The sequence below is a fragment of the Kogia breviceps genome, chromosome 8 (assembly GCF_026419965.1).
Source record: "Kogia breviceps isolate mKogBre1 chromosome 8, mKogBre1 haplotype 1, whole genome shotgun sequence".
Taxonomy (NCBI): Eukaryota; Metazoa; Chordata; class Mammalia; order Artiodactyla; family Physeteridae; genus Kogia; species Kogia breviceps.
In genome coordinates this window covers 27,036,351-27,062,636 of record NC_081317.1, presented here as the reverse complement: position 1 = coordinate 27,062,636, position 26,286 = coordinate 27,036,351, and the positions used below count along the sequence as shown (strand labels likewise).

The window sequence follows — 26,286 nt, the reverse complement described above, 5'->3', positions numbered from 1 at the left end:
TCTTTTTGCCCAGATTCCCTTTAGATTTATACTGATTTTTAAATAGCTTGTGATTTGTTTGAGTAGCTACTATAGTTTTTCATTTCTTAGGTATAAAATAATGAATTGACAGAATATTCAGAGAAAAATTTGGCACTAATTATTTTTCTTTACCTTGCTTTTCTTGTATTATTTATATAGTTACAAAATTTGCATTGTGTGTTTGTTTTGGATAGTAATCCAGTGTTTTGACATATATAAAGATACTAATAAATATGATTTCTCTTTTCAAAGAGAATATCTCCCACAAGTAAGACAAGGGCACAGGTATCTATAATACAAGTATAAAAATAGTAACAGAAAGTAAGTGCCACCAGCATTGCTCGACATCTAGTATCTCTGTTGTCATCTCACCCACTAGAAGCTGCTCTGCAGTAAAACTCAGGTATTCTCACTCTTGAAATGTGCAGCCTAGCTATGGACTTGTGGCACCATCCCATGTAGACATGAAGTCTCCTCCCCACCCCATGCCTGCCTATCTTCCTCCTGACACCCTGCCTGAGGATTCCAGTTAGTTTAGCTGCACCTAACGTCAGTCTGTCCCATTGGAGATGATTTGAGAAAAGTTTCAGAAGCATGGAATATCTTTTGGCTCCTCAGTGTAAGAAGTTATTGTGAAATAGTGTAATTGTGAATTAAAGCAAAGGGAGACTTGAGTGGTCAAGAATGATTAAAACCGAAAAGAGGCTGTTGGATTTTGAAATTGAGTTATTTGGTGACCTTGGTAAAAGTAGTTTCAAATGGACTGTTAGAGAATAGAAAACAGTTTTTGATAGACTGAGGTGAATAAGAGGAAGTAAAGACAGGAGTATAAACTACTTTAAAGGGATTTAGAGTCTAAACAAAAACAACTTGAGAGGAGATTTTGGCAATATCTGATAAAGTTGAAGATTTATGTATCTTGGACTTCCCTGGTGGCTCACTGGTTAAGAATCCACCTGCCAGTGCAGGGGACATGGGTTCGAGCCCTGGTCCAGGAAGATTCCACATGCCGTGGAGCAACTAAGGCCGTGAGCCAGAACTACTGAGCCTGCGCTCTAGAGCCTGTGAGCCACAACTACTGAGCCCGCGTGCCACAACTACTGAAGCCCACACGCCTAGAGCTCGTGCTCCACAACAAGAGAAGCCACTGCAGTGAAAAGCCCGCGCATTGCAACGAAAGAGTAGCCCGTAGCCCCTGCTCTCCATAACTAGACAAAACTTGTGCACAGCAACGAAGACCCAACTCAGCCAAAAATAAATAAATTAAATAAATAAATTTATATTTTAAAAAAAGATTTATGTATCTTGTGAACTAGTAATTCCATTTCTAGGTATAACCTACATCAGTCTCCCAAGGTGTAATACAGAACCCAGCTTCATCAGGATCTCTTAAAAAATGTTTTAGCATTTAAGTAGCATTTAATATTCACTTACTAAAAACTTAGGAATGATCTCCTTTAAAATTAACAAAAAAATCAACTTTACTGAATTATAATTTTCATATAATAAAATATACTCATTCTAGAGTTTCAGTAAATTTGTGTACCTATGTAACCACCACCACAGCCAAGATATGGAATATTTCCATTACTTGAAAAAGTTCCTCGAGTAAATACCAACCACCACCCATGGCCCCAGGGTGGACCACCCATTTCCACGTAAGTGGGATCATATAGTATATATTATTTCTGTCTGGCTCTTTTGCTCAGCATGTTTTTGAGATTTATCCATATTTTTGCATATTCCTTTTTATTGCTAAGTAGCATTATATACCACAATTTGTTTATGTAATTACCTGTTGATGGATTTTGGATTATTTCCAGCTTTTGATTATTTGAATATGGTTATTATGCGTAAAGCTGCTATAAACATGTTTACTTTGTGTGCACATATATTTTCATTTCTCTTGGATAAATAGGAGTGGAATTGTTGGGTCACATGGAAAGCTTATGTTGCCTGATACAAGCTTAATATACAGAAATCTATTGCTTTTCTATACACTAATAATGAACTATCAGAAAGAGAAAGTAAGAAATCAATCCCATTTAAAATCTCATCAAAAAGAATAAAATACCTAAGAATAACTTAACCAAGCAGGTGAAAGCCTCAATAACAATGATGAAGAAATTTGAAAATGATACAAAGAAGTGGGTCTGTTTGTGTTTTGTATATAAGTTCATTTGTATCATTTTTTTTTAGATTCCATGTATAAGCGATGTCATATGATATTTGTCTTTCTCTTGTTTCACTTAATATATTAATCTCTAGTTCCATCCGTGTTGCTGCAAATGGCATTATTTCATTCTTTTTTATGGCTGAATAATATTACGTTTTGTGTGTGTGTGTGTGTGTGTGTGTGTGTGTGTGTGTGTGTGTGTGTGTATACACACACATACCACATCTTCTTTATTCATTCATCTATTGACGGACATTTAGGTTGCTTCCATGTCTTGGCTACTGTAAATAGTGCTGCAGTGAACATTGGGGTGCATGTATCTTTTCAAATAATGGTTTTCTCTGGATATATGCCCTGGAGTGGGATTGCAGGATCATACGGTAGCTCTATTTTTAGTTTTGTTTTTTTTTAAACATCTTTATTAGAGTATAATTGCTTTACAATGGTGTGCCAGTTTCTGCTTTATAACAAAGTGAATCAGTTATACATATACATATGTCCCCATATCTCTTCCCTCTTGCATCTCCCACTGAGCTGATCTCCCTGTGCTATGTGGCTGCTTCCCACTAGTTATCTCTTTTACGTTCGGTAATATATATATGTCCATGCCATTCTGTCACTTTGTCCCAGCTTACCCTTCCCCCTCCCTGTATCCTTAAGTTCATTCTCTAGTAGGTCTGCATCTTGATTCCCATCTTACCCCTAGGTTCTTTTGAGCATTTTTTTTTTTTTTAGATTCCATATATATGTGTTAGCATACGGTATTTGTTTTTCTCTTTCTGACTTACTTCACTCTGTATGACAGTCTCTAGGTCCATCCACCTCACTACAAATAATTCAGTTTCGTTCCTTTTTATGTCTGAGTAATATTCCATTGTATATATGTGCCATATCTTCTTTATCCATTCATCTGTTGATGGACACTTAGGTTGCTTCCATGTCTTGGCTATTGTTAATAGAGCTGCAATGAATATTTTGGCACATGACTCTTTTTGAATTACGGTTTTCTCAGGGCATATGCCCAGTAGTGGGATTGCTGGGTCGTATGGTAGTTCTATTTTTAGTTTTTTAAAGAACCTCCATACTGTTCTCCATAGTGGCTGTATCAATTTACATTCGCACCAGCAGTGCAAGAGTGTTCCCTTTTCTCCACACCCTCTCCATCATTTATTGTTTCTAGATTTTTTGATGATGGCCATTCTGACCGGTGTGAGATGATATCTCATTGTAGTTTTGATTTGCATTTCTCTAATGATTAATAATGTTGAGCATCCTTTCATGTGTCTGTTGGCAATCTGTATATCTTCTTTGGAGAAATGTCTGTTTGGGTCTTCTGCCCATTTTTGGATTGGGTTGTTGTTTTTTTGATATTGAGCTGCATGAGCTACTTGTATATTTTGGAGATTAATCCTTTGTCAGTTGCTTCATTTGCAAATATTTTCTCTCATTCTGTGGGTTGTCTTTTCATCTGGTTTATGGTTTCCTTTGCAGTGCAAAAGCTATTAAGTTTCATTAGGTCCCATTTGTTTATTTTTGGTTTTATTTCCATTTCTCTAGGAGGTGGGTCAAAAAGGATCCTACTGGGATTTATGTCATAGAGTGTTCTGCCTATGCTTTCTTCTAAGAGTTTGATGATGTCTGGCCTTACGTTTAGGTCTTTAATCCATTTTGAGTTTATTTTTGTGTATGGTGTTAGGGAGTGTTCTAATTTCATTCTTTTCCATGTAGCTGTCCAGTTTTCCCAGCACCACTTATTGAACAGGCTGTCTTTTCTCCATGGTGTATTCTTGCCTCGTTTATCAAAGATAAGGTGACGATATGTGCGTGTGTTTATCTCTGGGCTTTCTATCCTGTTCCATTGATCTATATTATATCTGTTTTTGTACCACTACCATACTGTCTTGATTACCGTAGCTTTCTAGTATAGTCTGAAGTCAGGGAGGCTGATTCCTCCAGCTCTGTTTTTCTTTTTCAAGATTGCTTTGGCTATTCGGGGTCTTTTGTGTTTCCATACAAATTGTAAAAGTTTTTTTTCTAGTTATGTGAAAAATGCCAGTGGTAGTTTGACAGGGATTGCATGGAATCTGTAGATTGCTTTGGGTAGTAGAGTCATTTTTACAATGTTGGTTCTTCCAATCCAAGAACATGGTATATCTCTCCACCTATTTGTATCATCTTTAATTTCTTTCATCAGTGTCTTATAATTTTCTGCATACGGGTCTTTTGTCTCCTTAGGTAGATTTATTCCTAGATATATTATTCTTTTTGTTGCAGTGTTAAATGGAAGTGTTTTATTAATTTCACTTTCAGATTTTTCATCATTCGTGTATAGGAATGCAACAGATTTCTGTGCATTAATTTTGTATCCTGCTACTTTACCAAATTCATTGATTAGCTCTATAGTTTTCTGGTAGCATCTTTAGGATTCTCTGTGTATAGTATCATGTCATCTGCAGTGACAGCTTTACTTCTTTTCCAATTTGGATCCTTCTATTTCTTTTTCTTCTCTGCGGTGGCTACAACTTGCAAAACTGAAGATTTTGAATAATATCTTGAATAATAGTGGTGAGAATGGACAACCTTTTCTTGTTCCTGATCTTTGTGGAAATTGTTTCAGTTTTTCACCATGGAGGACGATGTTGGCTGTGGGTTTGGCATATATGGCCTTTATTATGTTAAGGAAAGTTCCCTCTATGCCTACTTTCTGGAGTGTTTTTATCATAAATGGGTGTTGAATTTTGTCAAAAGCTTTCTCTGCATTTGTTGAAATGATCATATGGTTTTCCTCCTTCAGTTTGTTGATATGGTGTATCACGTTGATTGATTTGCGTATTTTGAAGAATCCTTGCATTCCTGGGATAAACCCCACTTGATCATGGTGTATGATCCTTTTAATGTGCTGTTGGATTCTGATTGCTAGTTTTTTGTTGAGGTTTTTTACATCTGTGTTCATCAGTGATATTGGCCTGTAGTTTTCTTTTTTTGTGACATCTTTGTCTGGTTTTGGTATCAGGTGATTGTGTCCTTGTAGAATATGTTTGGGAGTGTTCCTCCATCTTCTATATTTTGGAAGAGTTTGAGAAGGATAGGTGTTAGCTCTTCTCTAAATGTTTGATAGAATTCGCCTGTGAAGCCATCTGATTCTGGGCTTTTGTTTGTTGGAAGATTTTTAATCACCGTTTCAGTTTCAGTGCTTGTGATTGGTGTGTTCATATTTTCTATTTCTTCCTGGTTCAGACTCGTAAGGTTGTGCTTTTCTAAGCGTTTTTCCATTTCTTCTAGGTTGTCCATTTTATTGGCATACAGTTGCTTGTAGTAGTCTCTCATGATCTTTTGTATTTCTACAGTGTCAGTTGTTACATCTCCTTTTTCATTTCTAATTCTGTTGATTTGAGTCTTCTCCCTTTTTTTCTTGATGAGTCTGGCTAATGCTTTATCAATTTTGTCTGTCTTCTCAAAGAACCATCTTTTAGTTTTATTGATCTTTGCTATTGCTTCCTTCATTTCTTTTTCATTTATTTCTGATCTGATCTTTATGATTTCTTTTCTTCTGCTAACTTTGGGTTTTTTTTGTTCTTCTTTCTCTAATTGCTTTAGGTGTAAGGTTTGGTTTATTTGAGATATTTCTTGTTTCTTAAGGGTCTGGTATAGCTATAAACTTGCCTCTTAGAACTGCTTTTGCTGCATCCCATAGGTTTTGGGCCGTTGTGTTTTCATTGTCATTTGTTTCTAGGTATTTTTTTAATTTCTTCTTTGGTTTCTTCAGTAATCACTTGATTATTAATTAGTGTGTTGTTTAGCCTCCATGTGTTTGTATTTCTTACAGAGTTTTTCCTGTAATTGATACCTAGTCTCATAGCATTGTGGTTGGAAAAGGTACTTGATATGATTTCAATTTTCTTAAATTTACCAAGGCTTGATTTGTGACCCAAGATATGGTCTATCCTGGAGAATATTCCATGAGCACTTGAGAAGAATGTGTATTCTGTTCTTTTTGGATGGAATGTCCTATAAATATCAATTAATTCCATCTTGTTTAGTGTGTCATTTAAAGTTTGCATTTCCTTACTTATTTTCATTTTGGATGATCTGTCCATTGGTGAAAGTGGGGTGTTAAAGTCCCCTACTATGATTGTGTTACTGTCGATTTCACTTTTTATGGTGTTAGTATTTGCCTTATGTATTGAGGTGCTCCTATGTTGGGTGCATAAATATTTACAATTGTTCTATCTTCTTCTTCGATTGATCCCTTGATCATTATGTAGTGCCTTCTTTGTCTCTTATAATAGTCTTTGTTTTAAAGTCTATTTTGTATGATATGAGAATTGCTACTCCAGCTTTCTTTTGATGTCTATTTACATGAAATATCTTTTTCAGTCCCCTCATTTTCAGTCTGTATGTGTCCCTAGGTCTGAAGTGGGTCTCTTGTCAACAGCATATATACGGGTCTTGTTTTTGTATCCATTCAACCAGTCTATGTCTTTTGGTTGGAGCATTTAATCCATTTATGTTTAAGGTAATTATCGATATGTATATTCCTATTCCCATTTTCTTAATTGTTTTGGGCTTATTATTGTAGGTCTTTTCCTTCTCTTATGTTTCCTGCCTAGAGAAGTTCCTTTAGCATTTGTTGTGGAGCTGGTTTGATGTGCTGAATTCTCTTAGCTTTTGCTTATCTGTAAAGCTTTTGATTTCTCCACCGAACCTGAATGAGATCCTTGCCGGTTAGAATAATCTTAGTTGTAGGTTTTTCTCCTTCATCACTTTAAATATGTCCTACCACTCCCTTCTGGCTTGGAAAGTTTCTGCTGAAAGATCAGCTGTTAGCTTTATGGGGACTCCCTTATGTATTACTTGTTGTTTTTCCCTTTCTGCTTATAATATTTGGTCTTTGTATTTAATTTTTGATAGTTTGATTGATATCTCTTGGAGTGTTTTTCCTTCGATTTAGCCTGTATGGGACTCTGTGTGCTTTCTGGACCTGATTAACTATTTCCTTTCCCATATTAGGGAAGTTTTCAGCTATAATCTCTTCAAATATTTTTTCAGTCCCTTTCTTTTTCTCTTCTTCTTCTGGGACCCCTATAATTCGAATGTTGTTGCATTTAATGTTGTCCTAAAGGTCTCTAAGACTGTCCTCAATTCTTTTCATTCTTTTTTCTTTACTCTGCTCTGCAGTAGATGTTTCCACTATTTTATCTTCCAGGTCACTTATCCGTTATTCTGCCTCAGTTATTCTGCTATTGATCCCTTCTAGAGAATTTTAAATTTTATTTATTGTGTTGCTCATCTATGTTTGTTTGCTCTTTAGTTCTTCTAGGGCCTTGTTAAACGTTTCTTCTATTTTCTCCATTCTATTTACAAAATTTTGGATCATCTTTACTATCATTATTCTGAATTCTTTTTCAGGTAGACTGCCTATTTCCTCTTCATTTGTTAGGTCTGGTGGGTTTTTGCCTTGCTGCTTCATCTGCTCTGTGTTTCTCTTTCTTCTCAGTTTGCTTAACTTACTGTGTTTGTGGTCTCCTTTTCTCAGGCTGCAGGTTCGTAGTTTCCATAGTTTTTGGTGTCTGTCCACAGTGGTAAGGTTGGTTCAGTGGGTTGTGTAGGCTTCCTGGTGGAGGGGACTAGTGCCTGTGTTCTGGTGGATGAGGCTGGATCTTGTCTTTCTGGTGGGCAGGTCCATGTCTGGTGGTGTGTTTTGGGGTGTCTGTGACCTTATTATGATTTTAGGCAGCCTCTGTGCTAATGGATGGGGTTGTGTTCCTGTTTTGCCAGTTGTTTGGCATAGGGTGTCCTGCACTGTAGCTTCCTGGTCATTGAGTGGATGGAACTGGGTCTTGGCATTGAGATGGATAGCTCTGGGAAGTTTTCGTTGTTTGATATGACATGGAGCTGGGAGGTCTCTTGTGGACCAGTGTCCTAAACTTGGCTCTCCCACCTCAGTGGCACAGCCCTGACGTCTGGCTGGAGCACCAAGAGCCTGTCCTCCACACGGCTCAGAACAAAAGGGAGTAAAGAAAGAAAGAAATAAGATAAAATAAAATAAAGTTATTACAATAAAAAATAATTATTAAGAATAAAAATTTTTTAAGCAATTGAAAAAAAATGGACAGACAGAACCCTAGGACACATTGTAAAAACAAAGCTATACAGACAAAATCACACATAGAAACACACACATACACACTCACAAAAACAGAAAAAGGAAAAGAATATATATATATCATTGCTCCCAAAGTCCACCTCATAAATTTGGGATGATTTGTTGTCTGTTCAGGTATTCCACAGATGCAGGGTACATCAAGTTGATTGTGGAGATTTAATCCGCTGCTCCTGAGGCTGCTGGAGAAATTCCCTTTCTCTTTTTTGTTCGCAAAGCTCCTGGGGGTTCAGCTTTGGATTTGGACCCTCCTCTGCGTGTAGGTTGCCTGAGGGCGTCTGTTCTTCGCTCAGACAGGATGGGGTTAAAGGAACAGTTGATTCAGGGGCTCTGGCTCACTCAGGTGGGGTGGGGGGCAGTAACAGTGCAGAATGCGGGGCGAGCCTGTGTCGGCAGAGGCCAGCAAGACGTTGTTCCAGCCTGAGGCCTGCCATGAGTTCTCCCAAGGAACTTGTCTGTGGATCACGGGACCCTGGCAGTGGTGGGCTGCACAGGCTCCCGGGTGGGGGGAGGTGTGGATAGTGACCTGTGCTTGCACACAGGGTTCTTGGTGGCTGCGGCAGAAGCCTTAGTGTCTCATGCCCCTCTCTGGGGTCCGCGCTGATAGCCGTGGCTCGTGCCTGTCTCTGGAGCTCCTATAATTGGTGCTCTTAATCCCCTCTCCTCATGCACCAGGAAACAAAAGAGGCAAGAAAAAGTCTCTTACCTCTTCAGCAGCTCCAGACTTTTTCCCAGACTCCCTCCTGGCTAGCTGTGGTGCACTAGCCCCCTTCAGGCTGTGTTCATGCAGCCAACCCCAGTCCTCTCCCTGGGATCCAACCTCCAAAGCCCGAGCCTCAGCTCCCAGCCTGCACCCGTCCCGGCGGGTGAGCAGACAAGCCTCTTGGGCTGGTGAGTGCTGGTTGGCACTGATCCTCTGTGCAGGAATCTCTCCACTTTGCCCTCCGCACCCCTGTGGCTGTGCTCTCCTCTGTGGCACCGAAGCCCCACCACCACCACCACCCATAGTCTCCACCCGTGAAGGGACCTCTAGTGTGTGGAAACCTTTCCTCCTTCACAGCGTGCTCCCACTGGTGCAGGTCCTGTCCCTATTCTTTGTCTCTGTTTTTTCTTTTTTCTTTTACCCTGCCCAGGTACGTGGGGAGTTTCTTGCCTTTTGGGAGGTCTGAGGTCTTCTGCCAGCATTCAGTAGGTGTTCTGTAGTTGTTCCACACGTAGATGTATTTCTGATGTATTTGTGGGGAGGAAGGTGATCTCCACGTCTTACTCTTCTGCCATCTTGAACCTCCTCTCTATTTTTAGTTTTTAAGGCACCTCCATATTGCTCTCCATAGTGGCTGTACCAGTTTACATTCCCACCAACAGTGTAGGATGGTTCCTTTTTTGCCACACCCTCTCCAGCATATATTATTTGTAGACTTTTTTTTTTTTTTTTGCGGTACGTGGGCCTCTCACTGTTGTGGCCTCTCCCGTTTTAGAGCACAGGCTCCGGACATGCAGGCTCAGCGGCCATGGCTCACGGGCCTAGCCGCTCCAGGCATGTGGGATCTTCCCGGACTGGGGCATGAACCCATGTCCCCTGCATTGGCAGGTGGACTCTCAACCACTTTGCCACCAGGGAAGCCCTGTAGACTTTTTGATGATGGCCATTCTGACTGGTGTGAGATGATACCTCGTTGTAGGTTTGATTTGCATTTCTCTGATAATTAGGAATATGGAGCATTTTTTCATATACCTGTTGGGCATCTGTATGTTTCCTTTGGATAAATGTCTATGTATATCTTCTGCCCATTTTTTGATTGGGTTGTTTCTTTTTCTGATATTGAGCTGTAAGAGCTGTTTGTATATTTTGGAGATGAATCCCTTGTTAGTACCTCGTTTGCAAATATTTTCTCTCAGTCCATAGGTTGTCTTTTTGTTTTGTTTCTGGTTTTCTTTGCTGCACAAATGCTTTTAAGTTTAACATATACACACTGCTATATATAAAAAACATAACCATCAAGGACCTACTGTATGGAACAGGGAACTATACTCAATACTTTGTAATACCTGTAAGAGAAAAGAATCTGAAAAAGAATACACACACACACACACACACACACACATATATACACACACACATATATATGTATAAATATGAGAATCACTGTGCTGTACACCTGAAGCTAATACAACATAATAAATCAACTATACTTCAGTAAAAAAAATTGAAAAAAACTCCTCTATTCCAAATACTTTTTATCTCTAAGAAATATTTCCTAACAAGATTTTAGCCTTAAAAAATAAAAAATATCTCTCATAGAACCCTGAATATTCAGCAGTTAATAAACATTCTTGAACTGTTAAGAAAAATTAAGGGATAAAGGATTAAAAACCTAATAAAAAATTGAAAGAAATTTATCAGCAGACAATTCACACAACAAAGATATGATGTCCCTTAAACATATGAAAACATGTGACACTCATTTGGGAATATATTAATGAAAATTACACTCACGTACCATTTCTCATCAGATTGGCAAAAATTAAAGTCTGGCTGCATATCCTGTTTAGAGAAAGAATCCGACACTTTTTCAGTCTTACCTGGATATTCTGGCATGTTTGTTTATTTTCAGTTTTTTTCCAAGCTTTTTTTGCATATTGATATGAACTTTAATGGCAGTTTTTCTAACTCCATAATAAAATTTGTTGGTATTTTTATTGAGATTGTATTCAGTTTATAAATTAACTTAGGGTGGCAGTTATATTACATAGGGACAAAAGCATAGAGTGAGACAGGAGAGAGGACAGAGTCATGAGATTTTTTAATATTTAGATAAGGAAGATGCAGAATGAGAAACGGGAAAGAAGCTGCTAAAAACCAGGAGATGGTATTAAGAAGGATGGTCTGGTCAGTTATGCTGCATGCTGTTGAGAGGCGTATTCAGACAGTAGAGTATTTTGTTGAATACATGAATGAGGGACAATGGTATTAGGCCCTTTTGGGGGATACAGTTGGACATGTAAACATTGAATAAGCCACGGACTCTGTCTTCAAGATGTTATTGTCTAAAAAGAAATATGAGGCATTGTACTTTTAAACTTTATGAGGATTGGACTAAGTTTGTTTTATTCATCACTGTATCCCTAGCATTGTGTCTGGTGCATGTAGTAGATTTTTAATATATATTTGTTGACTGACTGATAAATGACTAAAATTCTCTTTCATAGGTCTCTCTATATTTAATTCTCTCCTACTTATTTATCTAAGACTGTACTACCAGATGAACAGTTTATTTAACCAACTTATTGAAGAGATTTATAAAAATGAGGATCTGAAGATTTATTTGACAGTCATTTAGGTTAATAATTACTAATGTCTGAGTGAGTGATATCACCAACAAAGAAAGCATAGAGTAACCAGAAAACCAGGCTGAGTATGCCATGTACAAGAAGTTAATTATAGGAGGTTTAATGGAGTAGACACTTTGCAGTTGCCCTGCAAAGTATTGTTTGGATTTGGGCAGATGGAGGCAGGAAGAAGTATGTTCTGGGTGGAGAGAAAGATTAATTATGCAAATCTTGCTTATATAGATATATTGTAATAGCCTTTGAATTATTCATATGAGGTAGAAGTTATGTTCATTCATTATACTCTCATTGCTCTGCACTATAGAGGATATAAAAGGACATGAGTACTGTTTATGCCTTTGAGGAACTTATATTTTAGGTCACATTTTTCTGGGCATATTTTGAAATGATATAACATGAGATATTATATAAATAATGTGCCAAAGCAATCTTGAGAAAGAAAAATGGAGCTGGAGGAATCAGGCTCCCTGAGTTCAGACTATACTACAAAGCTACAGCAATCAAGACAGTATGGTACTGGCACAAAAACAGAAATATAGATCAATGGAACAGGATAGAGAGCCCAGACATAAACCTGGGCTTAAACCTAAATGTAAGGCCAGACACTATAAAACTCTTAGAAGAAAACATAGGCAGAACACTCTATGACATAAATCACAGCAAGATCCTTTTTTGACTCACCTCCTAGAGAAATGGAAATAAAAACAAAAATAAACAAATGGGACCTAATGAAACTTCAAAGCTTTTGCACAGCAAAGGAAACCATAAACAAGACCAAAAGACAACCCTCAGAATGAGAGAAAATATTTGCAAATGAAGCAACTGACAAAGGATTAATCTCCAAAATATACAAGTAGCTCATGCAGCTCAATATCAAAAAGCAAACAACCCAATCCAAAAATGGGCAGAAGACCTAAACAGACATTTCTCCAAAGAAGATATACAGATTTCCAGCAAACACATGAAAGGATGCTCAACATCACTAATCATTAGAGAAATGCTAATCAAAACTACAATGAGATATCATCTCACACCGGTCAGAATGGCCATCATCAAAAAAATCTACAAGCAATAAATGCTGGAGAGGGTGTGGAGAAAAGGGAACCCTTTTGCACTGTTGGTGGGAATGTAAATTGATACAGCCACTATGAAGAACAGTATGCAGGTTCCTTAAAAAGCTAAAGATAGAACTACCATACGACCCAGCAATCTGACTACTGGGCATATACCCTGAGAAAACCATAATTCAAAAAGAGACATGTACCACAATGTTCATTTCAGCACTATTTATAATAGCCAGGACATGGAAGCAACCTAAATGTCCATCAACAGATGAATGGATAAAGATGTGGCACATATATACAATGGAATATTACTCAGCCATAAAAAGAAATGAAATTGAGTTATTTGTAGTGAGGTGGATGGACCTAGAGTCTGTCATGTAGAGTGAAGTAAGTCAGAAAGAGAAAAACAAATACCATATGCTAACATATATATGGAATCTAAAACAAAATGGTTATGAAGAACCTAGGGGCAGGACAGAAATAAAGACCCATACATAGAGAATGGACTTAAGGACAGGGCTGGGGAAGGGTAAGCTGGGACGAAGTGAGAGAGTGGCATGGACATATGTACACTGCCAAATGTAAAATAGATAGCTAGTGGGAAGCAGCCTCATAGCACAGGGAGATCAGCTCTGTGCTTTGTGACCACCTAGAGGGGTGGGATAGGGAGGATTAGAGGGAGATGCAAGAGGGAGGGGATATGGGGATATAAGTATATGTATAGCTGATTCACTTTGTTATACAGCAGAAACTAACACAACAGTGTAAAGCAATTATACTCCAATAAAGATGTTAAAAAAAAAAGAATGTGGCAGAGCTCAAACAATTTCTTTACTGGAATTAATTTGTATTTTAGGATATGTTTAAATATCAGATTGGGCTTCAACATTCTTTGGTTTACTTCCCTTTTTAAGCAAGAGACTATGAAGTCAATTGCTGTTTAATTTAGGTAATATGCTGTTTCTTTTAATAGTTTGCTAAATAGGGAGACAGTTTTATATTTTATTTATAGAAGAATAAGGGTTCATTCCATTTGTCACCATTATATTTGTGTCACCTTATTGAATTAAGCCCTAAGAAGAGGCTGAATTCACAGAAATCCATCCGTGGACCTCATAAGTCTATCTCAGCAGTAATTTATGATGCCAGCAGTACTCCTTAGCTGAGTGATGAGTCTACTGGGAGTGGAGATTCTATTAAAACTCGACTTTGAAAAATACTTAGTATAGTTCATGTTCAGGAAGTACTTTAGATCCTGACACTCATCTCTTTTGGATTTTCTAAAAAGACATTGCCGTTTTCCTGACAGTGGACCATTATTTGACCTGAATTCTTTTGGTTTTTGTTGGCCGTCCATGAAGTCAAGCTATGACCAGAATAATTATGCTAATGTAACTAATTGTAACTATTTATTCTAAAGAATAATTTAATCTAAAGAAATTCTTCTTAGATATTAACCAGTAATGATGTAAATTTGGAGGTTAACATTATATTTGGACTCTTCTCACTCTATATTCTCTCCAGGAGATTACATTCTAATTCATGCCTTTACCTTTTACTTGTATGGTAATGACTTCCAAATCCATATCCCTTACTTAACGTTTCTGGGCAAACCTCCATTACTGCACTTACTCTTTACGGTTTTGTAATTACTGATTTACTTGGCTGTCTCTGGCTAGTCTGTAAGATTTTTGAGGGCAGGGTTTACATTCAACATTCTTTTGGCAGCCAGGTGTAACGCACAAGCAGATTATTTTAATCCTGTAGATTTTAGGCTTTGTTAGTGCTATTCCATTTCAGATTTGCCCTTCTAGAAGAATGTGACTCTTTTGGGGTCTCAGTTTAAGCCCGAGGTGTATTCCTGGGCAGGTCCACCTTGCCTAGCTTTGAACTCCAACCTGTCTTCCCAGAACCAAGCAGTGGGCTGCTCAGCTCTTAGACCTCCCAGCTGTTGTTCTCTGCTAGGTTTTTGAAATCTGTTTCTATGTTTGCACAGTTTAGCATTGGTAAACTCCTCCAGCACAGACTATGCATGGACTTGGGGGCTTACTTAATGTGGTTCACTCCTCTTTGAGCTGTTACTGCTCTCAAGTGCTAGATGCTTTGGCCTTCTCAGTCTCCAGCCTCTGTATCTTTAACCCATTTGGGACTTCTGCATTTCATTCCCCTATGCTGTGAATTGACACATGTCCTTAAAAGAAAAAGCCAGGAAAATGTGTTCACTTTGTTCAACTTCCTTTCTTTTAGGGATCATAACCCCACCAGGTTATACCTGTATTGGTTGTTCTGCAGTGTCTTTTTACAGTTGTTTTATGTATTTGTGTCTTTTATATTGATTTTGTTGAGATACTGAGTCTGATATAAGCTATTTAGTCATTGCTGGCCTGTAGTTTATGTGCATGCATTTAAAAAAAGGTTTATTTGTTATTTGTTTATTTTTATTGTGGTCAAATTGACATAACAAAACCAGCTGTTTATACAATTCAGTGGTGTTTAGTACATTCACAATGCTGTGTGCATGCATTTTTAAATTTATATAAATGATAGTACGTTGTAGCTTTTGTTCTTTGTGTCATTTTCACCTAACAGTATATTTTAAGAATTTTTCCATATAACTTTACGATTTATTATTTTTAACAATTACACAGTATACATTTCACTTATCCATTCCTCTTCTGATGGACACCCACTTTGTCTCCAACTCCCCACTACCTAGACTATATTGCAGATAATAAGAATTTACTCTTGTTTCCATTGTCCTCAGAAAAGCTGATTATGTAGGGACCTCTTGTGAAAATTTAATTCCAAAAATATCTAGTTTGATTCATTATCTGAGATCTGCTGGAGGAATTGCCTTTTGGAAATTCATGGGTTTTTGGGAACCATTCCAGTCCATAACATTGTCCCAGATTCATTTTGGCACCAGTATAATTTCTTGAGCAAATCTAAACATCTCTGCACACTATACATTTTGCCAGATAAAAGATTGGTAGCACTCCATTCTATCTCTCAGTGTCCCAGTTGCTTATATATATAAATGTATATGGAAAAAATTGGATGGCTAGAGACTTACTATAGTCCCTCATACTTGCAGGATTCTGCAATTTACTGGAAGTCTGTGAGTTTAGATAATGATAGACTGCAGTGTATTTAGTGATCAGACTCAAAATCTAAGTGTTCCAAACTGCTTAACCACTTATTATCTCCATGACTTTGAGCAAGTTACTTAACCTGTCAGAGCCTCAGTTCCACATTTCTATGATGAGAGTAATAATAGAGTAGTTTTTGGATTACATTTAAAGAGAATAAGGTAATACAAAACATTTACCACGGTTCTGGCACATGTTAAGTGCATAGTAATAATAGGTATTCTTGGTCATTTGGTGTAGACTGTAAATGATATTTTATCTTCTTATTTCCTTTCAATACTAAATGTATCTTTTTGCTTATGCTGCTCATTTGGCACTCAAAAATGTGGTATTTTGTATTAATGAGTTATGTTCTTTTCCATTAGTTAAGTGTAAACTTATAGAGAACAGATTTTTGTTTTCCAGAACCTAACTTAATTTGCTTCTGCTGAAGATTAAATTAAGAATGCATATTGAACACAGTGAGAACTTCAACAAAGAAAATAGGAAATATAAGAAAGTACTAGATAGAAGTCACAGAGCTGAAGAATATAATAACTGAACTAAAAAATTTACTAGGGGGGGGTTCAACAGCAGACTAGAAAACGCAAAAAGGATCAGTGAACTTGAAGACCAGGCAGTGGAACTCACCCAGAGCTGTATAAAGGAAAAAGAATGAAAGAAAGTGACGATAGCTTAAGGAACTTACGGGACAACATCAGGAAGACTGACATTCATATAACAGGGCTCCCGGAAGGAAAGAAGAGAGAGAAAGGGGCAGAAAAAATATTTGAAGAAAGAATGGCTGAAAACTTCCCTAATCTGGGGGAAGGAAACAAACATGCAGATCCAGGAAGCCCAGAGAGTTCCACATACGGGGACCCCAAAGAGATCTCACCAAGACATTATAATTAAAATGTCAAATGTTTAAGACAAAGAGAGATTCTTAAAAGTAGCAATGGAAAAACAGTGTGTTATGTATAAAGGAACCCCCATAAGACTGTGAGCAGATATTTCCAGTAGAAACTTTGCAGGCCAGAATGGAGTAGCGTGATATATTCAAAGCACTGAAGGAAAAAAACTCCCAACCTAGATTACTCCACCTGGCAATTAAATCCAGAATTAGAGGAGAGATAAAGAATTTTCCCAGACAAGCAAAACCTAGAGCTTATCACCACTAAGTTGACCTTACACAAAATGTTAAAGGGACTTTTTTAGGCTGAAAGGAAAGGATGCTAATTAGTAACAAGAAAACATATGAAAATATAAATCTCACTGGTAAGGGTTAATATATTGTAAAGGTAGTGGATTAATCACTTATAAAGTTAGTATGAATGTTAAAAGACAAAAGTAGTAAAAATAACTAACTACAATAATTAAGAGATACACACAAGATAAAAAGATGGAAAATGTAACATCAAAAACAAAAAACGTGGGGCTTCCCCGGTGGTGCATTCGTTGAGAATCCGCCTGCCAATGCAGGGGACACGGGTTTGATCCCTGGCCCGGGAAGATCCCACATGCCGTGGAGCAACTAAGCCCATGAGCCACAACTACTGAGCCCACGTGCTGCAGCTACTGAAGCCTGTGCTCCTAGAGCCCGTGCTCCACAATGAGAGAAGCCACTGCAATGAGAAGCCCGCACACTGCAACGAAGAGTAGCCCCCACTCGCCACAACTAGAGAAAGCCCACGTGCAGCGACGAAGACCCAACACAGCCAAAAATAAATAAATAAATAAAATTTTAAAAACAAAAACCAAAAAAACTTTGAGGGGGAGAGTAAAAATATAGAACATTAAAATGCATTTATACTTAAGTTATTATCAACTTAAAATAGACTGTCACTAACATAAGTTGTTATATGAAAATATAACTACAAAGCATTTATACTTATTATCAATTTAAAACAGACTGTCACTAACATAGTTGTTATATGAAAATATGATAACTACAGAGCAAAAACCTGTAGTATATACACAAAAGATAACAAGAAAGTAATCTAAGCATAGCACTAGAGAAAGTCATCAAGCCATAATGGAAGTGAGCAAGGGAAGAAGAAAGGACCAGAGAGGAATAACAAAACAGCCAGGAAACAATTAACAAAACGACAAGTACATACTTATTAATTACTTTAAATTGACTGAATTCGCTATTCAGAAGACATAGAATAACTGAATGGATAAAAAAAAATAAGACCCCTTTATATGCTTCCTACAAGAGACTCACTGCAGATGTGAGGAGAGAAATAGACTGAAAGTGAAGGGATGGAAAAATATATTCCATGCAAATGGAAGCCCAAAGAAAGTTGGGATAGCTATACTTATATCAAACAAAATAGACTTTAAAACAAAGACTAATTAGAAAGAAGGGCATTACATAATGATAAAGGGGTCATTTCTAATAAGAGGATATATAACATTTGTAAATATTTATGTACCAACATAAATATATAAAGCAAATATTAACAGACCTAAAGAGAGAAATAGAGAGAAAACAATAATAGTAGGGGACTTATTGAAGTCCCCTCACTTACAACAATGAATAGATCACTAGACAGAAAATCAAGAAGGAAACATTGCCCCAAAGGACATATTAGCCTAGATAGACTTAACTAAGGATACAGACAGGACATTCCATCCAAAAGCAACAGAATACATATTCTTCTCAAGCACACATGGAATATTCTCCAGGATTCATCATATGTTAGATCATAAAACAAGTCTTAATAAATTTAAGAAGGGGAAAATCATATCAAGAATCTTTTCCAGCTAGAATAGTATGAAACTGGAAATTGTTTGCTAGGAAGAAAACTGGAAAAATCACAAACGTGGGAATTAAACATAATGCTGTAGAACAACCAGTGGGTCAGTGAAAAAAATAACAGAGAAATCAAAAAAATGCCTTGAGACAAAAATGGAAATACAACATTCCAATCTTATGGGATGCAGCAAAAGTAGTTTTAAGAGGGAAGTTCATAGCAATAAATGCCTACCTCAAGAAATGAGAAAAATCTCAAATAACCTAACTTCATACCTTAAGGAACTAGAAAAAGAACAAATGAAGCCCAAAGTTAATGGAAGGAAGGAAATAACAGAGCAGAAATAAATGAAATACAGACTAAAAGGACAATAGAAAAGACCAAACTAAGAGTTGGTTCTTTGAAAAAGTAAACAAAATTAATAAACCTTCAGTTAGACTCACCAAGAAAGAAAACGAGAGAACTCAAGTGGATAAAATCAGAAATGAAAGAGGAGATGTTACAACTGATACCACAAAAATACAAGGGATTGAGATGCTATGAACACTTATATGCCAACAACGTGGACAACCTAGAAGAAATGGACATATTTCTAGAAACATACAACCTGTCAAGACTGAATCACAAAGAAATAGAAAATCTGAACAGACCAGTTACCAGTAAGGAGATTGTATCAGTGATCAGAAACCTCCCAACAAATAAAAATCCAGGACCAGACAGTTTTGCTGGTGAATTCTACCAAACATTACAAGAATTAATACCAGTCCTTGTCAAACTCTTCCAAAAATAGAAGATGATGGAATGCTTCCAAACTCATTTTACAAGGCCAACATTACCATGAAACCAAAACCAGACAAGGATGCCACAAGAAAAGAAAATTATAGGGCAATATCCCTGATGGGCATAGATGCAAAACCCCCCAACAAAATATTAGCAAACTAAATTCAACAATACATTAAAAAGATTATACATTGTGATCAAGTGGGATTGATTCCAGGGATGCAAGGATGGTTCATCATCTGCAAATCAGTGTGATATATCACATTAACAAAATGAAAGATAAAAATCATAATCTCAATAGATGCAGAAAAAGCATTTGACAGAATTCAGCATCCATTTACAGTAAAAACTCTTAACAAAGTGGGTGCAGAGGGAATGTACCTCAACATAATAGAGGCTATATATGACAAGCCCACAGCTAACATCGTAACTGGAGCATTATGCCTGGTGAAAAAAATGAGACAAAGACAAATACAGTGTGATCTCATTTATGTGTGGAATCTAAAATTTTTTTAAATGCAAGCTTATAGATACAGATTAGTGGTTGCCAGAGGTGGAGTGGGGGGGCGGTGACAAGGCTTGGTGAAATGGGTTAAAAGGAGTCAAAAAGTTCAAACTTCCAATTATTAACAAATAAGTCATCAGTGTGTAACGTATAGCATGGTAACTGTTATAATACTGTATTGCATATTTGAAAGTTGCTAAGAGAGTAGATCTTAAAAATTCTCATCACAGGGCTTCCCTGGTGGTGCAGTGATTGAGAGTCCACCTGCCGAGGCAGGGGACACGGGTTCATGCCCCGGTCCGGGAAATTCCCACATGCCTCAGAGCAGCTGGGTCCGTGAGCTATGGCCGCTGGGCCTGTGCGTCCGGAGCCTGTGCTCCACAACGGGAGAGGCCATAACAGTGAGAGGCCTGCGTACCGCAAAAAAAAAAAAAAAATCTCATAAAATTTTTGTGTGCTGTGTATGGTGACAGATGTTAACTAGACTTATTGTGGTGGTTATTTCATAATATATGCAGGTATCAAATCATTTTGTACACCTGAAACTAGTATAGTGTTATATGTCAATTATACCTCAATAAAAAAAAGCGTTTTGAATCTTTTTTCACTTTCCCCTCTCAGTTTTAGGAAACAGAAAACATTTGTATTTAAATTCAAAATTGAACTTTTTTTTTCAGATAACCATGATGATTACAAAGACTGCTGTTATGCCTTTTGCTTGTTTTGAGGATACATTGAGTCGGATGCTGTTTGGCTGGCAGCAGCAGTTTTCATCATGTGAAAAGAGAAGTGAAACAAGATCGTCTCTCAGTGGTACTGGTTCATCGACCTCAAAACCTATATCTGATGCTTCAGATAAAGTTCAAAAGAAACATACTAAGAAGACTGAGTAAATTTACTTGATGAGCTTTAGAAGGCAAAAAATTTTCTTTTTCTTATCTACCTGTCAGATTGTGATAAATATTTCTATGTAAATGATGTAAAATAAAGATTATATATAAAAATTGGAGGTGACAAAAAGAAAGAACTTCTTTCTGTTTCAGGGAGACTCTCCCTTTCTGGATTGTAATTTCGTGAGTGTATCATGTGAAATGGTTTCTCTAAGTTATGTATAAAAGATTTTATTGTGATTTTTTAAATAGTTTTATATTGAAAAAAGGCTAGTGTTTTTGAGTGTTAGAAAAAGTAAACCTACTGTCATTACAAAATAACAAAAATTAAAGTTTTATTTAATCTAGATATTTTCATACATGTTTTTTATTTAAATCTATTTGAGCTTTAGTTTAGCAAAATTAAACTTATTACACATTACCATTATAATTTTTAGATATGGAAAACAATTCCTGTTTAATTTTGAGTACTAGGAAAAGTAAACTTTACCGAAATCACTTTATATTATGAATGAAAATAAATTATTAGCTTATATTTCAGAAATAAACATTATATATTTTGCCCACATTAAATGGAAATATCTGAAATTTTATTTAATTTTTTTCTAGTAGTATTTTTCAGTGAGAGCAGAGTATTATTAGTCTTAATCTTAAGTGTGTTTCATGCCCTTGTTTAAGCTATTTTTTCTCAAAAGAAAGTCAGGGGTATAGTTTTTAATAAGTTAGTAAGTTCATGTTTTGCTTTGCAAATTTTGAGGAGCTAATTTTTTTCTCTTTCCTTAAAACACATTTGTTTTAACTGTAGGAGAAATTATTCTTCTCAACATTTTATATATTCTTAAGTATTATTTCAATTTAAAAATTTCACCTTGGTCTTTTTTTTGTCTTCTTTTTAATGGGTACTTTTCAGTTTTCTAGTTGAGTGTCTCTTACTAGTTTACATAGGTTATATTTTAATGTACATGTACGTATATTTTTATTTTAATTAAAACTAGTTACCCTTATGTAAAAATGCTCATTTCTAATGAGAATTGTCCTCGGGCATTTGATAACAACCACCTAATTAAGAAGAAACAAACTAAAATCTTGTAGTAGTCTATTTGAATGAAGAATGATGAAGTGAATTTGGTACCTTATTGGCAAAAATAATTAAAAGAAGAAGAAGAAAAGGTACTAAATCATGTTAGATTTTCTTATTTTATTTTGTAGTTTAAAAGTCCAGTTATAATTTTAAAACTTTGTGACTGACATGATTTCTTCTACCAAGACCATGAGCCTGCAAAAAGTTAGTATGTATCAGGCATCTTTGGATGGTATAGAACTACTCAAATCATATTCAAGTTAGAAGTCTTGATTTTTAAGATTTTTAACAAATATAAACACCAGCAAGGATTATACTTTTGTTAAAAAAATTTGGGGGGGGAGGAGGACCTTTGATAGCCTTGGGATGCTAAGAAGTTTATTTTTAATATTCTGACAGAAGGCATTAAATATTTAAGAGTTCTGTATTGCATTTGACACTCTTGTAGTTAAAAACTTTTCACAGTTAACATGTTGCTAATTACTGACAGTTTTGAAGTTTGGGTTTAACTGTAGTTGAAATGATAGGACTCTTATTTTATACTAGTATTAAAGACAAATTTATTAAAATAAGTTATTTAGCACCAATGGAATATTTTATCATTTTTATGTTTTTTCTATTTTTCTTGATTTAGGAGTTTATAACTCCTTTGGCCTTTCGACTGATATATGGTATATATTCATTGATTACTGTCCGAATGAGATGTACAACCTTTATGGAACAAACTTCATTAATCTTTGCAAGTATCCTATAACTTTTAATTCAAGGTTTTTAGGAAAAAGCTGTACTGGAGGACATGGCTTAGGTTTGAAACCTCCCACTCTTAATCTATTCATGCTGCCTGCAGAGACTTGACTGGATTTGCAAAGCAGATTGTTAGACTCCTTACCCAACTTGTAGCATGAATGAAGCCTGTGGGCCTGCTTCACACAGTCATAGGTGGCACTGAGAAAGTCAAGATCAGGTAGGTCTCGTTAAATAAAAGGAGATAAGAAGGTGGCAAGAACATGGGCTGGCTAACTCAGTGATCTCACCCTCTAGCAAAATATGGCCAAATTAATATCAAACTGATTTATCAGATTAGTCACTCTTCCCTGCTGAGTGTGCAAGGGCTGGAGAGGGACCAGATAATGTAGAGTGAGTGGATTGCAGTGGAAATTCCAGGTTTCTAGTAGGCAGAGACCAAAAAGTGGAGAGAATAGGGGAGACGTTACCTCTATAGTGTATTCTTTGGGTCTTATACCTGTAAAGCCTACATCATTCCATTAAAATCTACCTCAGATCACAAGTTGATTGCAATTGAGTGATATGTTAGAAATGGAATAACGTGTACAAGAATACCCTCTCTCCCCCACTGCTTTCTTGGTGTTTACATTCTACTGATGGTGAGACATACAATAAGCAAACAGATGTATTCTTGTGGTACTACTAAAGGTTATGAATATATATTAAACAGGACACAAGGATAGAAAGTGAGAATTGGGAGTACTTGTTAATTAGGAGTTAGAAAAGGCCTTTCTGTTAAAATTGTATTTTACCAGAGACCTGAAGGAAGTGGGTGGGGCAGGCCAGGCAGACATCTCTGTTAAGTGCAAGGGTCATTCTGTTTCTTCATATACTTAGATTATGTACTTTTTTCCAAAAATTACTTTATTTTTCTTATTTAGTACAGTTTCGCACACAGTTTTTAACAGACATTTCTTTGATAGAATTTATTTTTGTTTCTACAGTTCTTTTTTTAAGGTAAAATTCACATACAATGAAATGCATAAGTTGTAAGTGTATATTTAAAGAGTTGGCAAATACATACAACTATACAGCCTAAACTTCTATCAAGAGATAGAACATTGCCAGTGCCTCAGGAGTTCCTTTCTAGTTAATTCACACCCTCCTCCCCAACTGAATAGAAATAAAATCATGCAATATATTCTCTTCAACGTAGGACTTCTTTCAAACGACATAATGTTTTTGAAATTTATCTTGTATTTATCAGTAGTTCATTCCTTTTTAATCACTTGGTAGCATTGTACTATATGAATATGTTGCAGTGTGTTTATCCTATTGATGCACATCAGGGCTGTTTCTAGTTTGGGATATTCTGAATAAGCTACTATGAACATTTTTATACAGTTCTTTTGGGGAACATATGTTTTTTTATTTCTCTTGAGCAAATACATAGGAGTAGAATTATGTTTAGTTATAAAAAAAACCACTAGGCCTCTTTTCCAAAGTGGTTGTACCATTTTATACTTCACAACAATGTAAGAGAGTTCCAGTTGCTCTACATTCTTAATCAAGGATTATTGTTGTCAAGCATTTTAATTTTGTCCCATTTCCAATGGGTGGTTTGTAGTTTTTAAGGTTTTAATTTGCATTTCCCTAATGATTAGTGGTGTAGAGCGCTTTTTTGTGTGTGTTCTTACTGGCCATTTGTGTATCTCCCTCAGTAAAGTGTCTCTTCAGACCTTTGCTCATATTATGCTGGATTTGTCTTTTTATTATTAAGTAGTAGGAGTTCTTCATGTATCTTTGATATCCATTCTTTGTTAAATAGGTGTTTTGTACATATTTTCTTTCTGCGCTGTGGACTACCTCTTTATTTTTATAATGATGTCGTTTAATGAGCACACATTTTTAATTTCAAAGAAGTCTAATTTCCCAGGATTTTATTTAACAGTTATTGTTTGCTGTGTCTTAAGAAACCTTTCCCTACCTCCAAGCCATAAATATATTTTCCCATCAAGGAACCCCAAATAAAGGAGTGCCTAGTTTTATTCGGAGAAACACTTAAAAGAGAAACAATTTATGCTGCTATGTAAAGTAATGATTATGTTACTCAGCAAGTCACTCAGGCCTAATTTTTTGTTCTGCTTCTCAAAAAATCACTGCACATCTTATATATGTGGTCACTTTTTCTGTGCTTGTGCTAAAGGTAATACATTATAGGAATTGAAGACTTTTTTTATGTATGTCTATTTAGGGAGTTTCTGTATGTAGGCTTGTCCTTGGTTTATCACAACTCTGATGTTTAAAAGAGATGGTGAATAAGAATGTGACAACAAAATACATTTAGAACGAAATAAAAAATCTTCTAAGCTCAGTCTAGGTGTGGGATTGGTTGGGAAGGTAGTGGTCCATATTGAAATATATAATCCAAGTGCATCTCTGTGGTGACAAAATGTGGACCAGTGATCTGTTATGAAAATGAGTACAGCTTAATTTACATGGCTGACTGTCTGATATTCCATGACAGTACAAAGTGGCACACTGAATTGTAGTTGAAACCTATTGCTTTCTTCCTACATTTGATAAAGAGAATTAAGATTTAATTGGGATTTTAAAAAAAGCAGTTTGCATGGTGGGATTATGGTTTGCTATGGAGAAGAGGAAGTGGGGGAGACTCCTGCCAGACAAAGTAACTTCAGATGTACTTTTACCCCTGTAGAGTTGTATTAGTGAAGAGAATAAAGTTGATAATGAATATTTGTATTTTTATAAATATTTTATGTAATGTAAAGTTTGACTTAAAAATACAGTTTAATCTCAGTAAAAGTAGACTGTAGACTGAAACGTTTCTTGAGAATAATATGAAGTGAAAGGAATAGGGTACAATGGCTGATAAGCAACGTTATATTGACATCTTAATGAGATGTGAGAAGAAGTACATAATATCTTGATTAAATTTGCAAAGGACATTCGGTATAATGAAAGCCTGTGTAAGTGACAGGAAAAATTCAAAGGACTAATGGTATGCTTGGAAAATTATTTAACTTATTCAGTTAAAAAATGTTGAATTATACAGCCGGGGAGAATTATATAAGGCACAAACCTAAGGAAAAATTCATGCATTTTGTAAAAATATGAATAACAAAAATTAATGAAACATTAGCATGTTATAGTCTTTATTTTGAGCAGCTGATATTTTGGGGGTTATATTACTGAGGAAAGAGCAATTCATGTTAGAGGACACATTGCTGTCTTTGCCATGACCTTAAAGGACTGTTTTGAAAATAAGATAATGTTTATGAAAATGTGTTTGAAACATTATTTTACACAGAAGAGTCTAGTTAATTTACAGATAAAACCAGAGTTCTGCAAGTTTGGAGTGAAGAATAATGTGCCCCAGTCATTTCTTATGTATAATATTTAGATACCACAAGCCAGTAAGACAGGAAGTTCAGAAGTCTACTCTCCTCACTACGCTGTTACTGTGTTTTATTTTATTGTTATGCTGTGGTGATATAATGGTATTATTATAGAGGAGCTGAGTCACTCTGTATGGCATTCTGATTCATGCACTTAAGTAATTGTATCATTGCCATCACCCTACTACTATGCTGATTATCTGCTTCACCTTCTGTGTCTGAT

General features: G+C 36.2%; 1 protein-coding gene across 2 annotated transcripts in view; it reads left to right on the top strand.

Moving 5' to 3' along the window:
• Nucleotides 1-25,401, top strand: part of TMEM38B (transmembrane protein 38B) — a 74,563-nt gene extending 49,162 nt beyond the window's left edge. For both annotated transcript variants that reach the window (XM_059072122.2, XM_067041029.1), the window contains exon 6: nucleotides 20,625-25,401. In XM_059072122.2, coding sequence (XP_058928105.1) covers nucleotides 20,625-20,840 — 216 coding nt within the window. In that variant the 3' untranslated portion in view covers nucleotides 20,841-25,401. The remainder of the gene's footprint in view (nucleotides 1-20,624) is intronic.
• Nucleotides 25,402-26,286: the final 885 nt, after the last annotated feature.